Consider the following 14,630-nt stretch of genomic DNA (forward strand, 5'->3'; position numbering starts at 1 on the left):
TCGGTCACTGCTCCATTCTAGACTGAGGCCCACATATTTCAAATCAGTACTGACCCCATGCCTCATAGGAGCAGTCTTTCCAAAACCATGGTCACCTCACACATCCCCCCTTATGGCCTGTCTCTTTTTTAGTGGGAAATTTGACATTCATCCTGATCACACTGACTAAGCCATACCCCTTGCTCCAACTGAGTGAGATAACTCTTCTGGATAATCACTAACGTTATCCAGAAAATTTTCAAAGAATGTCAATGGCTTAATCCACACAAAAGGGCACCCAGGTGGAGAATGAGCATTTCAATGGGTGTTGAGTGGAGTTTTGCCATTCCCCTCCACTGCAGGAGCTCCAAGATGGCAATTGCTGAGCAATAATAATCTGTGGTGCTGGCAGGGGCGACCCAGAGGTTTTACCCAGTAACCAACCACCGTGTGGTGGTGGTGATAGCCTGGGCATTAGCCAAAGTGAAGAAGCGGAGTGTGCCCAATTACACTGAGGAGCCCTGCTGGATGATTACGTACTGGAGGAAGGAGAAGTTTGATGCTGAGTCTCTCAGGCATCTTTATATGTGACTGACAATAGGTCCCAGCACGGGTCATACAAGAGAGAATAACAGGACAAAGGAGGTAAAGCACAAAAAGGTGAAAGGCAAGTGAGATTTTGTGTATCCCCAACGCCTCAAGCTCAAAGGAAGCAACTAGGGAGGATCAGGAAAGCCTGGTTTCCATAGAGGGACTTTGACACTATGGAAGGTGGCACTGTTGACCGTGATGGATGGGCTGCAAAATTCCAACAGTCAAGATGACAGGAAAATTGTCTCAGAGCACAGGTCTCTGGAAGACATAAAGACCAGATTGGGGATATTGAGGTAGATATTAGCAACCAATACAAGAGAGTTGTAACCTTAACCAAGGGAGCGATGGAAGACAGAGAAGAATCAAGATAATTATATGTTTTGCAGTAATATGTCATCATGTGCATATCATGCTTAGAAGACAAGCTTTAGATGGATCACCTTATTGTTATTGCAGTTTATGCTCTAAATGCAACAGGTATGCCCAGACACGGGTCCCATGCTCAGTATGCCATAGGACTCGAGCTATACCTCACTTATGAGATCCACGTAGGTCAAAACCGGTCTGGTGTTGCTTGTGGTGCCTTCTGGAGAGAGCCTTACCTGGCACTTTGGGACAAACTGTTTCCAGGGTGGTTTCTGATCTGCCTAGAGTGGCTTATTGGGTGAAAAATGATGGACTAGAATGCAGACCTGAGCGATTGTAGTGGCTGAGATTAATTCAAGCATTTTATCCTTCACCTTGTTGTTGCTGCTTTTTAAACCCCAAGTGCAATGTGTATGCCCAGAAATGTGTGCTTTGCTCACTGTGCCATAGGAGTCAAGCTATAACACACTGATGGTACATAAGTAGGTTGAAACCGGTCGCAAATTGTTTGCGGTTCCTTCAGGAGGGGGTTTGCCCAGCAGCTTAAGACAGATTGTTCCCATGAGGAGCAGGACTGGTACTGATTTGCATAAGGTGGTCTTTTGTCCAGAGTGGCATGGTGGCGGAAAAACGATGGACTGGAATACCACGCTGAGCATTGCCAGTGACTGAATTAATTCAAGCATTCGATTCATCACCTTGTTGTTGCTGGAAAACAAGATGGAGCATCTAGTGAATGCAACAAGAGGCACCAACCTGAGAATCTTTGGATGTGCCACACCAGTGCAAAAAGAAGACAACAATTGAAACCTTTCAATTGGATGCAGTATTAGTCTAAAACAACACATAGAGGTCCTGAGGATTAACAGGATCCCCTCTAAGGACCCTCTGTGAGGTGATGCTGGAGTGGGGTCTCTGCTAGAGGAACTTTCTAGTGAAAAGAACAGAGTTGCTCACCAGAACTACTGCCAAGAATCCCGACTTTCCCTTTCCTGGCCAGTGGGTACACTTGTTTCAAGACCCGAGGCACTCAACATTAGAGAAGAGACAAGAGCTGCAGCAGCTCAATGTTGAAGAAAGATGTACTTGCAAAAGGTTTTGAGACCTCATGTGGTTCCCATCTAGGCTGAGTATGAGCTAAAAAAGGAGTCAAATCAGTTTCACCCAACCTGAGGCCACCCATGACTTTTGGGATTACATTCTGTAGAGGAGGTTCTGGATACCCTACATGGCTCCAGTTAGAACACCATTGTTACGACTAGATATAGAAGAGTTTGTAATTGAATGATGGTCTTCTGGAAATGTTCCTTCCTTCTTAGGGTTGGAGCATCAAGTGTAATGTTTCTGAGGTGACAGAGATTTTTTTTATCACGGAGAGAAAGTTATCCACTTTCTACTTCGGTGAGTACTAATATCTAGGTGTTCTAATGTGGTGAAGCATGCAAGAGAAAAGTATGTGGTTTCTTTTCGGGAGCATGAAGCAGCATTGCCGAACCTTTAGCTTGTTATCTTGTAATGTATTTTTGTAGACTACTTTAGTATGGTGCTTTTTCATGGATCAATACAATTATTAAAACATGAATTGAGTAGTAATAAAGCCTGTTATTTCAGCACTTAGAAGCAGCAAAAACTGTGGAATGAGGAACGCTACTAAGATATAGTGGGTATGCAGACTCAAAACTATGGAAATGCTGCAGGCTTACTCTCGAAACCTGTTGCAGTACAGTAGGCATACTCCTTGAGAACTGTCAAGATTCTGTTGGGAATGAACTGTCAGAGTCATGGAGAAGCTTTGGACTTGTCCCCTGGCGACTGTCAACCTCTGGGTCAGCATGCTGTCTCCGAACTGTGGAAGTGCTCTGGACATGTTCCTCAGTGTGGAGCTCTCATAGGCACACTCTTCCAGGTCTGGGAGATGCCTTGGGCTTTTGGTCTCACAACAGTGTTGATGTTAGGAAAAAGCTTTCTAGGAACTGTGGAGATGTTGAGGACATGCTCTCCAAGAACTGTGCAGGATTGTGAAGGTGTTTTCAGAATGTTTTTTAAGTCATGCAGAGACCACATGGTCATCCTCCTTTAGAGATTGTGGTTCTGCATGCATGTATTCGTAGAAATGTTGAGATGTTGTCAGAAAGAATCGTTTAGAACTCTGAGGATGCTTTGGACATGCTGAGTGAGATGTACGATGTATTTTTGCATGTGCAAACGGGTTTGCGACCCGATTGCGCATGTAAAAGTACCTAAGGGCCATGTACAAACCCTAATTAACAAGTCACAATTTATTTGCGACGCGCTAATTAGGATTTTCGATTCGCTATTAGGAAGGGGCATTTCAAGGGCATCCCTTCCTAATAGTGAGTCTGAGCCCTATGTATGACTGTTTTGCAATCACAAATGCGGTCGCAAAACAGTTGCAATTTACCACCTACTTCAAGTAGGTGGTAAAGTATTCACAAACAGGAAGGGGTCCCTAGGCAACCCCTTCCCCTTTGGGAATGCATGGGAAAATATTTTTTAAGGGCAGGCAGTGGTCCCAGGGACCCAGGGACCACTGCCTGCCCTTAAAAAATGAAACAAAAACGTTTCCTTTTTGTTTTAAAATTCATCCTGTTTTCCTTTAAGGAAAACAGGCTGCATTTAAAAAAAAATCTTGCTTTATTTAACCACATCGGTGCTCGATGAGGTCCGCTCCTGCGCTGAGTTTTTTAAAAACCCATTATTCATGACGAGCTGGGCTCGTCATGAGCGTGCTGGGAGGCTACTGCATGACGAGCCCAGCTCGTCATGAGCGTCGAAGGGGTTAAAAGCAGTCCCAGACATGGAGATCTGCTGAGCCCAGCAGGCCACCAGCCCAGGGAGGGCCAGCCATTCCCAATGGGGTTGCAAATTGCGATTGGCTCATTAATATTCATGAGCCTCGCACTTTGCGACCCCATTGGAAATCGCTAACAGTATCTCTGACACTGTTGTATATTTGCTTTTGCGACTCGCATATTGCGACTCACAATTTTTTGTAATTTGCGAGACGCAAAACCAAATGGTCGTACATCTGGCCCGCTATCACCCATGTGTGTAAATGGTGAGACCGTGCCATCCGGATCCTGTAGAGATTCCTTGTGCCGTCTTTGCTGTGGGCATGCACCTAACAGACACTACCAGGACAGTTAGATTGCTGTAGTCATGAAAAATTAGGGGTTGTGGGCATGCTTTCCCAGAGCGGTCATGTTTCTGTGGGAATGCTCTCTCAACCCTGTGGAGATTGTTTGGGCATACTTTGTACTAAATTTGTGTTTCTTGGGTGCATACTCTGGTAGGACATAGAGATGCATGTTATCTTAAATCTGTAGTTGTGATGTATGCAATGTTTCAGAACTGTAGTGATGCCAATGCCATGCTCTGTCTGAATTTTAAAGAAGCTTTGGAGATGATCTTCCATAAAGGTGGAAGTGTCATGGGCATTCTTACGCTAAGTATTGGAGATGACAGGACATGCACACTAGAGCCGGTGAGGGGTGGTAGACAATGCTTTCTGAGAAATATGGAGATGTTGTGGAGCTGCTCCTCAGAACGATGGAGATACTTTAGGCATGCTCCCTAAGAACTTTAGGATACCGATGACAAGCTATCTCAGGCACCCAAGCTCCCTTTGATGTGTGAAAATGGGAACATGCTTTTGCTGGACTTTGAAGATGCGGTGGCCATGCTCTCTAAGAACTATGAAGATGCCAGAGACATGCTATCAAACAACTGTGAGGACCCTCTGGGCATCCTCAGGACTGTTGCGACGCTGTCGATATGCTGGTTCAGACTGTGGAGAGGCAATTAATCAATCAATCAATCAAGTCATTTATAGAGCGCACTACTCACCCGTAGGGTCTCAAGGCGCTAGGAGGGGGGGGGTGCCGTTACTGCTCGAACAGCCAGGTCTTGAGCTTCTTCCTGAAGGAGAGATGGTCTTGGGTCAGGCGCAGGTCGGTCGGGAGTGAGTTCCAGGTCTTGGCGGCCAGGTAGGAGAAGGACCTTCCTCCTGTTGTCGCTCTCCGGATGCGGGGGACGGCGGCGAGGGCGTGGCTGGTTGATCTGAGGTGGCGCTTGGGAGTGTAGAAGTTGATTCGGTTGTTGAGGTAGCTCGGGCCTTGGTCGTGTAGGGCTTTGTGTGCGTGGGTGAGGAGACGGAAGGTGATTCTTTTGTTGACGGGGAGCCAGTGCAGGTCTCTCAGATGTCCGGAGATGTGGCTGTTTCGTGGGATGTCGAGGATGAGTCTGGCTGAGGCGTTCTGGATCCGCTGGAGTCTCTTCTGGAGCTTGGCGGTGGTTCCGGCATAGAGGGCGTTGCCGTAGTCCAGTCGGCTGGTGACGAGGGCCTGGGTGACAGTCTTCCTGGTCTCGGTGGGGATCCACCAGAAGATCTTCCGTAGCATGCGTAGGATGTTGAAGCATGACGAGGAGACGGCGTTGACTTGTCTGGTCATGGAGAGGGAGGAGTCCAGGATGAAGCCCAGGTTGCGTGCGTGGTCTGTCGGTTTGGGTGCGGTGCCCAGGGCGGGGGGCCACCAGGAGTCGTCCCAGGAGGAGGGCGAGGAGCCCAGGATGAGGACCTCCGTCTTGTCTGAGTTCAGTTTCAGGCGGCTGGTCGTCATCCATTCGGCTACATCTCTCATCCCTTCGTGCAGGTTGGCTCTGGCGGCGGCGGGGTCGTTGGTCAGGGAGAGGATCAGCTGGGATCAGCTGGGTGTCTGAATTGTGGAGTTGCCTTCAGTATGCTAATTAAAAATGTGGAGCTGCTCTCCGAGATCTGAGGACATGTTTTGGACATGCTTTCTCGAATCTGCTGAGATGCTGTGGGGACGATGTGATTTGTGGTTCACAGGTGGAAACCTGTCGTCAAGCATTTGATGATTAGTGTGGCGGTGAGTATTTCAGTGGCTCTGCACCTGCCTCCCAAGTGCGGTAGCAAGTTAGATCCTCAGCCCCTACCCGCAATATGTGCCAGGAGCGGCCTCACAAACAGCAGAGCACTGGTTTAGTGAATTTGGCACTCCAGCACCACGGCGTGAGATCCTTTCCTATGCATCTAGTTTCAATGCAAATTTTCGCAAAGTCAGCGTGTTACAACAATATAGGGATGAATGTAAAGGGCTTGCTCCTAGTCGATTTTTATTTGAAACCATGTAAGGCACCAAATACAGAAATAAATGGAAATACGTGAAAAAACAATAACAGCTCTATTTATTTTCTGTTATTAAAAACGTAAAGTTAACGCTGTGAATGCACCTGCAGCTGATATCTGTGTGTATCATGAGTCCTGGGGGTTCAAATCCGGGCAGATCAATCAACTTAGCGTTTTGATATTCCAAACGTGATACATCGGGTGTGATAATTATTATTTACTGATATTCTCGTCGAAAGATTTGTAAATTGCCAGGACGTTCGGGAGGACAGGGGGTGTAAAAGGAGAAAAGAACGCAGTGTCCTTCGCATGATCATAAGTACAAGGTGCTTTAAAAAGAATTCCCCCTTCTTTTATTAAATATGTGTGTTTTGTTTTATTTACAGCAAACTGCACAGCAACCTGTTTGAATGGCGGGACCTGCTTTTACCCCAGAAAGTGTGTTTGCACCCCCGGCTTCGAGGGAGAGCAGTGCGAGACAAGTGAGTGCCGCTTCCCACTTTCCCTTCTTCCCCTTGACCTCTGCCTGCGCGCGCTCCCGTGTGTACTCGTGGACTCGGGTGACATGTGTCTGTGTTGGTTTAAAGTCTTACTCCCTATTCACACCGTTGCTTCAAAGCGTTTGTCCAGGAGATCAAAGGATTTGACCATTTTCAGAGGTTTGGCATCAAAGCCAGCCACACATGTTATCCCAAATCAATGGGAAGGCCTGCTTTGAAGCCCGGCCGGCTGGCACACTTTCCGAGTCAGCTGTTGGCCCACTGATCAAACACAGAGGCGAGCCATCTCACTCCACTGAAGACGAGATGAAGGCACCGGTGGCCAGGGCTGGCTGGTGCCAGGCGCTCCCTTTGCACAGCCAGGCCGACTTTCAAACTCTTTAATTCAAAGGGCAGGTTTGCGCGCCCGTACCTCTGGCACCGCGTGCGGAGTCACCGCAGAATGGCCTGTGTTTCCGCACTGCAGGCGATAGTGAATTAGCTTTTGATAGGAGGTGTCAGTTTCAACGTGGATGTGCGACACGAAAACCCACAGCATTGATTTGACGTTCCATCTGAACGATCCTTTATATTTCCTCTTCCACGTGGTTTGAGTTCTATATCTAAAGACGATCTGTGTATTTATTCAGATACATACATGAAGTTATTTGAGCGCTTTACATTAGCACCAGTTGCATTACACAAGCCCTCTTGCCTACAAAATGAACGTGAACTTGTGTAATGTAACTGATGCTAATGTAAAGCGATCCAAAACCACCTGGTCGAGTTCGCGCCATATAAAACTGCATACATATATGAATAAATACACGAATAACTAAATAAGTATGTAATAAACACACTACCAATAGATTCTCTTCATTAATAGTTAAGGGCGGCTAAATGGGCTATGGTGGAGGGGTAGCAAGGGATGCAGCCGGCGCAGTATCGAGTCCAGAGTTGCTTTGTTCCCAATCTGCCATGATGAACGTGGTGTGATGAGACTAGGTCAATTTAGATCACAGTAAATGACAGCTGAGCCACATGTTAGGTGAAAATATTGTATCGGAGTGTATCCAAGTAGACAAACACAACAAAAAAACGCTTCCTTTTGTAAGAACACTCTTGTTTGTACGACACTATACGTCTTATTGTGGGGAAACATTCAAACACCTCTCAACCATATCATTATCTATACACTGAATCCCGATTGATGCAAAAACGTCTCCCTTTATTTGTCAGAAAACAATAAAAATACAGTTCATATAATTATATTTTGTACCCTGATACAAAAAAATTCCCACTTTCATTTCAAAGTTCTCTTAAAGCATTATACATAAGATATATCATCACCATATGTTAAACAATGTTAAAAACAATATTAAAACGATATCCTATCTGGTTGCATCTGAGTGAAACACATTTCTCAATCTTTGTCTGTTAGACAAATCCTTGTTTATCTCAGATATAAGGAAGAAAAATTAGTAATACTAATTACTCTCTGATCTTGGTACGCAAAAAAAACCACCTTATTTTACAAACAGTAATCAATCAAAGAAATGATTAATCACAGGTAGGTGGATTAATCAACTATAAACCACCGAAGCGACGCATAAACATTTCTGTGTGATATAACACTTGACAATGTTGAAATTTGTGTGTGCTATATAGTTTGACATTTCTGTGATTGATTACTGTTTGTAAAATGAGGTGTGTTTTCATTTGCATCAGGTGGGGTCAAGCAACACAGATTTTTAAATTTTTTAAAATGTTTTATATAGCGCTGGCTAGACCCGGAGGTATCAGAGCGCTTTACATGTGTATTAGACCATTGTTGCAGGTTACATCGTTACAAAGGTTACACAATTATTAGAGCACAGCTACATAGTTACTTGTTCAGTCGAGACAAACAATAAGGGCATATGCATAAGGGAGAAAGCAAGCAAGGGGAGCGATTCAGGGGAAGGGGGTAGGAACAGGAGAAGTAGACAGTGAATGAAGGAGGGGGAGGGGGAGAGACACAGCATGAAAGAAGAGGGGAGAGGGTGACGGGGCACAAACCGGTAGACGAGTAAAAGCTGCATCCAAAGTCTGCGGCAATGTCTGAGGGTCAGCAGGATGAAGTCCAACGGACCGAGGGAGAGGACAAGAAACAAAATGGTGGCTCCATTCGCTCTCTGCCATTTTGCGCCGTCTATGGGTCATTTAACAACTCGGGCCTTTGGGGTTAGGGAACCTTCTTTGGATACTTCGGTCCCCTCTTCAACCAAGCATCTTCCAAGCTCTCCTCTGTCCATCCGTCCGAGCAGCTATCTTGGTCATGGTGGCTGACTGGTCATACAGGCAGTGTCCTAGAAACCTCCTTCCGGCAAGGGGGGGCATGAGCTATTCTTCCCTCAGTGGATTAAACCCCAGCTAGGGACCAGGTCCTGTGTGCTTCTAATGATCCTGTTCGGGCCCCAATATGGAATGTCGCATGTGACCCAAGACTCACCACTCCAATGGTGCCCTTCAGCAGACTACTGAGTATCAATACATTCAAGTGAAGGGCTTCTGATGCTGCTCTATGCACTTAGGCTATCTTGCCCCTCCACAGGCCTTCAGGACTTGTCCCAAGGATAGATTCCCTGCAAACCCCGTCGCATCCCCGGTCTCAACCTGAACCTCTGGCCATAGCTGGGTATAGGCGTTCCTGATCTCACTGTCTTACCGGCTTCTCTACGTGTTGTCTCGCCGTGACCTTGTACCTCCGGTTGCCTCTCTCATGTGCTTCCTGCGTCTCTTGTTGTAGGCCCCGGCCGGTGAGAGACACAGCATGAAAGAAGAGGGGGGAGGGTGATGGGGGCACAAACCGGTAGACGAGTAAAAGCTGCGTACAAAGTCCAGTAAGCTGTGATCCCAGGGGAAGTGGTATCATTCCCCCAACTCAGATGCAAGAGGCTCCCATTACATAGTGGACTCACTCAGAGGGGTCTCTGAGACTCCAAGGCCTACCTACTGGATCCTTCCACAAAAAGGGGAGAGGGAGGGCTTTGGCAAGGGGCGCCATACCATGCCTCGACTGTGAGTGGCTCCCTTAGCGCTGGTGACTCTCTCAGAGGGATCACTGAGACTCCAGAGTATAAGTAGTTGGATCTTTAACCAACAAGGGGAGAAGGAGTGCTTAGTTAAAGGGCAAAAGGGACAGAGGGCTAGGGGGCGTAGCAGGCAACGGGAGAGATTAAGGGGGGAGGGGATAGGAGCAGGGGAAGTAGACCAAGAATGAAAGAGGGAAAGCGGTAGGGGAGGGTGAGAGAGAGCATGAAAAGAGAGGGGAGGGTGCTTTACGTGGTTGATTCTCTCAGAGGGGTCTCTAAGACTCCAAGGTCTACCTACTGGATCCTTCCCCAACAAGGGGAGACGGAGTGCTTTGATAAGGGGCACCATACAATGCCTCAGCTGTGGGCGGTTCCCTTGACTCTCTCAGAGGAGTCACTGGGACTCCAGAGTAAGAATATGAGATCTTTCCCCAACAAGGGGAGAAAGTGAGGGAGGAAGGGTGGACACGGATGAGTAGAAGTATACAAGGGAGGCAGATGAAAAAGACACACTCTGGTAGAGTGTTTAAACGCAAGAAAAAACTAGCACCTAAGAAAAGAGCAACGGAAAGACACAAGTTATTATTATTATTATTATGCGTTCTTATATAGCGCTCGATTACCCGTAGGCATCTCGGCGCTTGCCTTGGGAACCCGTCCTGGCTTCCCCAAGGTGAAAGCCAGGCATCCCGCCGCAGGGGGGCCATAGTGGAGATTAAGCAGGCTAATGCCCAGAGCTGCAGAGTGTGAACCCGTGATGCAAGTAGGCACCGAAGCGAGAATTATCGAGTCCGTGGATATTTGGGCTCAAGACCCTGCCGCGTCGGGAATTGAACCCTGGTCCCGGGTCTGACCTCTGCTTCAGGGTCTGCCTCCTCTAACCAGTGAGCCACACTTCTCCAAGTAATGCATCCATGCTCCAGGGGAGGGACAAACACATGAAAAGGAAGGAAGCATATGGCAGCTGACCAAACAAAAGAAAGCAAATGAGAGTGACAGTGAAGCCAACCAATGGGAAGCAATGGGTGGGCCATTCACCCGCAATGAGAAAACAATGGTCTCAAGAGATAGCGCATACATTGTCAAGTGAGTCCTAGCTCTGGACTTGATTTAAAATTCAACATGAGTGGGACACAGGAAATGACATTTTTAGTGTGGGGTCTCAAATTATGTGCCCCATAATTCAGAAACATGCTCCATGGCCATTCACAGTAAATATGAGTTTCCATTACGCATGCCACTCCACCTCAAAGGTAATGTTTGGATTTACAAAAATTGAAGACTGCGCTCACAAGGGTTATTGCATATGTGCTGTTTTTGGACAAAAGCATACTGTGTAAGGCTGCGAGCACAAATAGTCTGAGAGATGTTTCATTCTTGACCCAACGGGGAAATATATAAAAAAATTTACTGTAGGATTAGGAGCATTCGTCAGTATAGTACACTTACCAGATAAAATCATGCTTAATGCTTTTAAAATTAGTTGAAGTAAAATAGAAAAAAAATTGATGAAAATATTACAAATGCAAATCTATACCACTGAGGATTTTCCTTCAAGCAGCCTTCCTTCATTTCTCAGTAAAGCAAGACATCTTAACAAAACAAGCATTTACAATGCAACGGTCTCGCCTTCGCAAAAGTTAGAGCTATTGGCATTGTAAATGAAAAAATGTTTATTTGTGTTGGTTTTGAAAACAGATAAATAAATGGCATTGTCATTTACAATGCCAATAGCTTAAACTGTCGTAAATGCCACACACAAAAACACAGACCCACACACACACACAGAGTCCCCCCACACACACAGAGCCCCCCCCCCACACACACACAGAGCCCCACACACCCACAACGACTGCGCTCCCACGGTAGAAGTTAACCTCTACCGCGCTACCGCGTTTTCCCGCTGTGCGCTGGAATTTCAAAAATGCGCGGTTTGTGACAAAGCCAGCTCGTCATCCGCGTAGCGCAGGTAACGCCCATGACGAGCTGGTGCTTTGCAGACGTTTTTAGATCTGCCTAGAGATTCTCGTTGCTCAAATGGGTGTCATTTCTGATAATTGTAGGTTTCCCTCCTCTTCAGGTCTTGCTTTTGCTCGTGAGAAAGCGTCACTCATAGTCGTTGAATGTCACTGGTAATTACACTGAACGGCAGCTATGGGAGTCCCCTAACCCACCGCAGGAGGCGCACTCGAAGCACTGGGTGAGGCGAGGCAGCCCTGAGCTTGCGGGCGTTATTCACCAGTAATGCCCTTGTTGCATTGTACACGTGACGTGTAATCCTCCGACTCCTCCACCCAGGTTCGGACTGGCACAGAGGAAAGACCCGGGTCGCAAAGACGGCTCTGGCGGTCATGTCACAAAGCGCTACGACCAACATCGGACTGTTTCACATTCATTCAGCAGCTATACACGGACCCCATCAGAGGAGAGACGAGCGCCGAGGATCCAATTACAGAGAGACGTGTCAGGCGACACGGAAGTAGAAAGGCTTAGATGTATCCCTAACATCAGAAACAAACATTGGTAACACTGCACTTTAACCCTTTGATGTCTTCCCACTTTAGTGTCCCCGAATCTTTGACCTTGTGTTACTGACCTCGGGGCGGCCTCACTGCCACGGGTCAGAGAAGCGACTGTACACGCCCCCCCCACCTTCACTACCACCCGCCCCTCCCTCACCTCTCCTGCACCGAAGCAAACACCACAAATTAAGAAATGAAATATTGCACATTATATTCGTATTTTAGAAACCAATGTAAATTATTACATAACATAAAACCAAAACAAAGAAATCTAAAGTTGAAAAAGATACACAGTTTACGAGCATGGAGAGGGACCAGGTGCCCTCCATCATCCAGACCGAGAAGGCGTAGCTGATCCGCTCGTGGGCCACATAGCTGCAGCTGTCCATCTTGGAGTCGAGCTCGTCGCTCTGCAGCACCTGGTAGAGGAAGTCGATGTAGCGCGCAGCCAGCTTGAGGGTCTGGATCTTGCTGAGCTTGTCGGAGGGCAGCGCGAGGCTGTTTTCAAAATACGGGCGACTTTACCTACTGATGCCGCGGCGAGCTTCCAACTCACGACCCGCCCGCCCCAGCTCCATGAAAAAAATGCCGTCCGCAAACATCATGGGAAAAAAAAAGGAAACGCCCATCTCTTCATGACGAAACAAACACGGCAAAGTGGGCGGAGCTTAAAAAAACACAGGAACGCCCACGAATCTGCTCCGAGAATGATTGCCACATCTCTCTTCCAATGGCTAGCCTCCATTTATGGAGCTAGCCAATGGAAGAGAGAGGCGGGTTAAAGCCCCATACTGGAGATCAAAATTTCTCGCCTGCATGACACTGCTTGCGCAGTGAACGCCAGGCTTCGACCTAAAAATGGATCAAGTATACGACCGGTGTCATGGTACTCTCTACAAGATTTTGCAGATGTTACAGATGTGTGCTTCTTAAAGCAGAGGTATCACTCAGGTTACATAAATGATAACCGCAAGCCTTAGGATCGGTGTCATGTAACCCTCACTTCCAGATGTTACAGATGTATGCTTGCCTGAAATCATACATACTGCTGCCAGTCCTGAGCCTCTTAGTATTGTTCTGAAAGATACTGTTCAAGCATTAAAGGCACGCTCCCATTGAAGGCAACTGGCCTGGACAAGATACCATGCGACCTTTACCTTATATTACCAGATTTCTGGGCCCCATGCATTAACACATTATCTAATGCTATTGTAACTGGACCCTAAATACCACAAAACTGAAGGGGAGGGTTGAGGGGAGTCGGGGCGAGGCTAATATAAGCCTCATCCTTAAAAATGGTTCTAGAGAAAATCCTGCTAATAATAGGCCTATGAGCCCCCTAGAATATTTTTTTTGTTGCCAGTTGCTTGAAAAGCTTCAAGGATGGATAGACTATAATGAAATCCAATTAAATCTACAGACAGGCTTAAAAAAGAAATTAAGCACACTATACCAGGTAAGGTTTTTCTGGAGTCACATGCTGTGCATTATTCTGCCAGGTTTGGCATTGCCTTTTTTATATTTTTCTTCTTTTTAGGTTTTGCCTGCACTGCGCTTGTGCTGTATTTTTAAAATCTAATGATTTTAATATAAACTTAAAATGAGCTTCCATCAAGCCCCCTCTCTTTCTTAGCTTTCATTGGTTCCTGTGCTTGCCACTTACTTTTCCTCCATTTCTATAAGATGTATTATATTTTTCTGCATTTAGCAATGCTTGTTGGGTGTTGTCTGCAATGATGTGGTGGTATGCCCATTCCCTGTGTGATGCCAGACAGCACCACTGGATGTTCCTGTGCATACTTACCATCTTCAGATTCTTCTTTCCACCATTGGGTCTGGAAGCTATGGAGGAGCTCTGACTGTTTTTGAAGAAAACTCAAACATTTTAATGAAAAATCGTTGAATCACCAAAGACCATGAATGAGAAGACAACAAGAAAGAAGGGGACCCTTCCCTCTCCTCTCCGATGGGGGACTCACCATTACCAACCACATAGTCGGAGAATGAGGAAGAGTAGAGTACATGGAAACTTCTCTCTTTAAATTATGCCAAACTGCCACCACAAATTTGTGCAGAGAGACCCCCATGAGGTCTGCCACCTCTGTCTTCTGAAGGACCACCGTGACGAGGACTGCGAAGCCTTCACTGCTTTCGTACCAGAGACCCTGAAGGTACACCAAAGACAGAGACCACCATGGCCAGCACTCACAAGCCACAAATACTTAAAGACCTGGGACTGTCCAGCGATGATGACGGCAATGTCGAGGAGGCTAAGATAGCATACGGAGGGTCACCTGTCAAACTCCTTGAAACCGGCACCAAAAAGAAGCAGGTGGAAAAGAAATGGGTGAGGAATGCTGAAAAGAAGATCTATAAGGTAACAAAACCACCGAAAGGTCCAGAGCCTAAATCCTCGGACAAAAAGTACCCGCAAGGAAGCCTCGGC

The 14,630-nt window shown here is 46.7% G+C and overlaps 1 protein-coding gene across 2 annotated transcripts in view; it reads left to right on the forward strand.

Moving 5' to 3' along the window:
• Positions 1-14,630, forward strand: part of WIF1 (Wnt inhibitory factor 1) — a 291,963-nt gene that overhangs the window by 218,398 nt on the left and 58,935 nt on the right. For both annotated transcript variants that reach the window (XM_078655873.1, XM_078655872.1), the window contains exon 7: positions 6,496-6,591. In XM_078655873.1, the coding sequence (XP_078511999.1) occupies positions 6,496-6,591 (96 nt within the window). The remainder of the gene's footprint in view (positions 1-6,495; positions 6,592-14,630) is intronic.

This window comes from Lissotriton helveticus, chromosome 1_1 (genome assembly GCF_964261635.1).
Source record: "Lissotriton helveticus chromosome 1_1, aLisHel1.1, whole genome shotgun sequence".
NCBI lineage: Eukaryota > Metazoa > Chordata > Amphibia > Caudata > Salamandridae > Lissotriton > Lissotriton helveticus.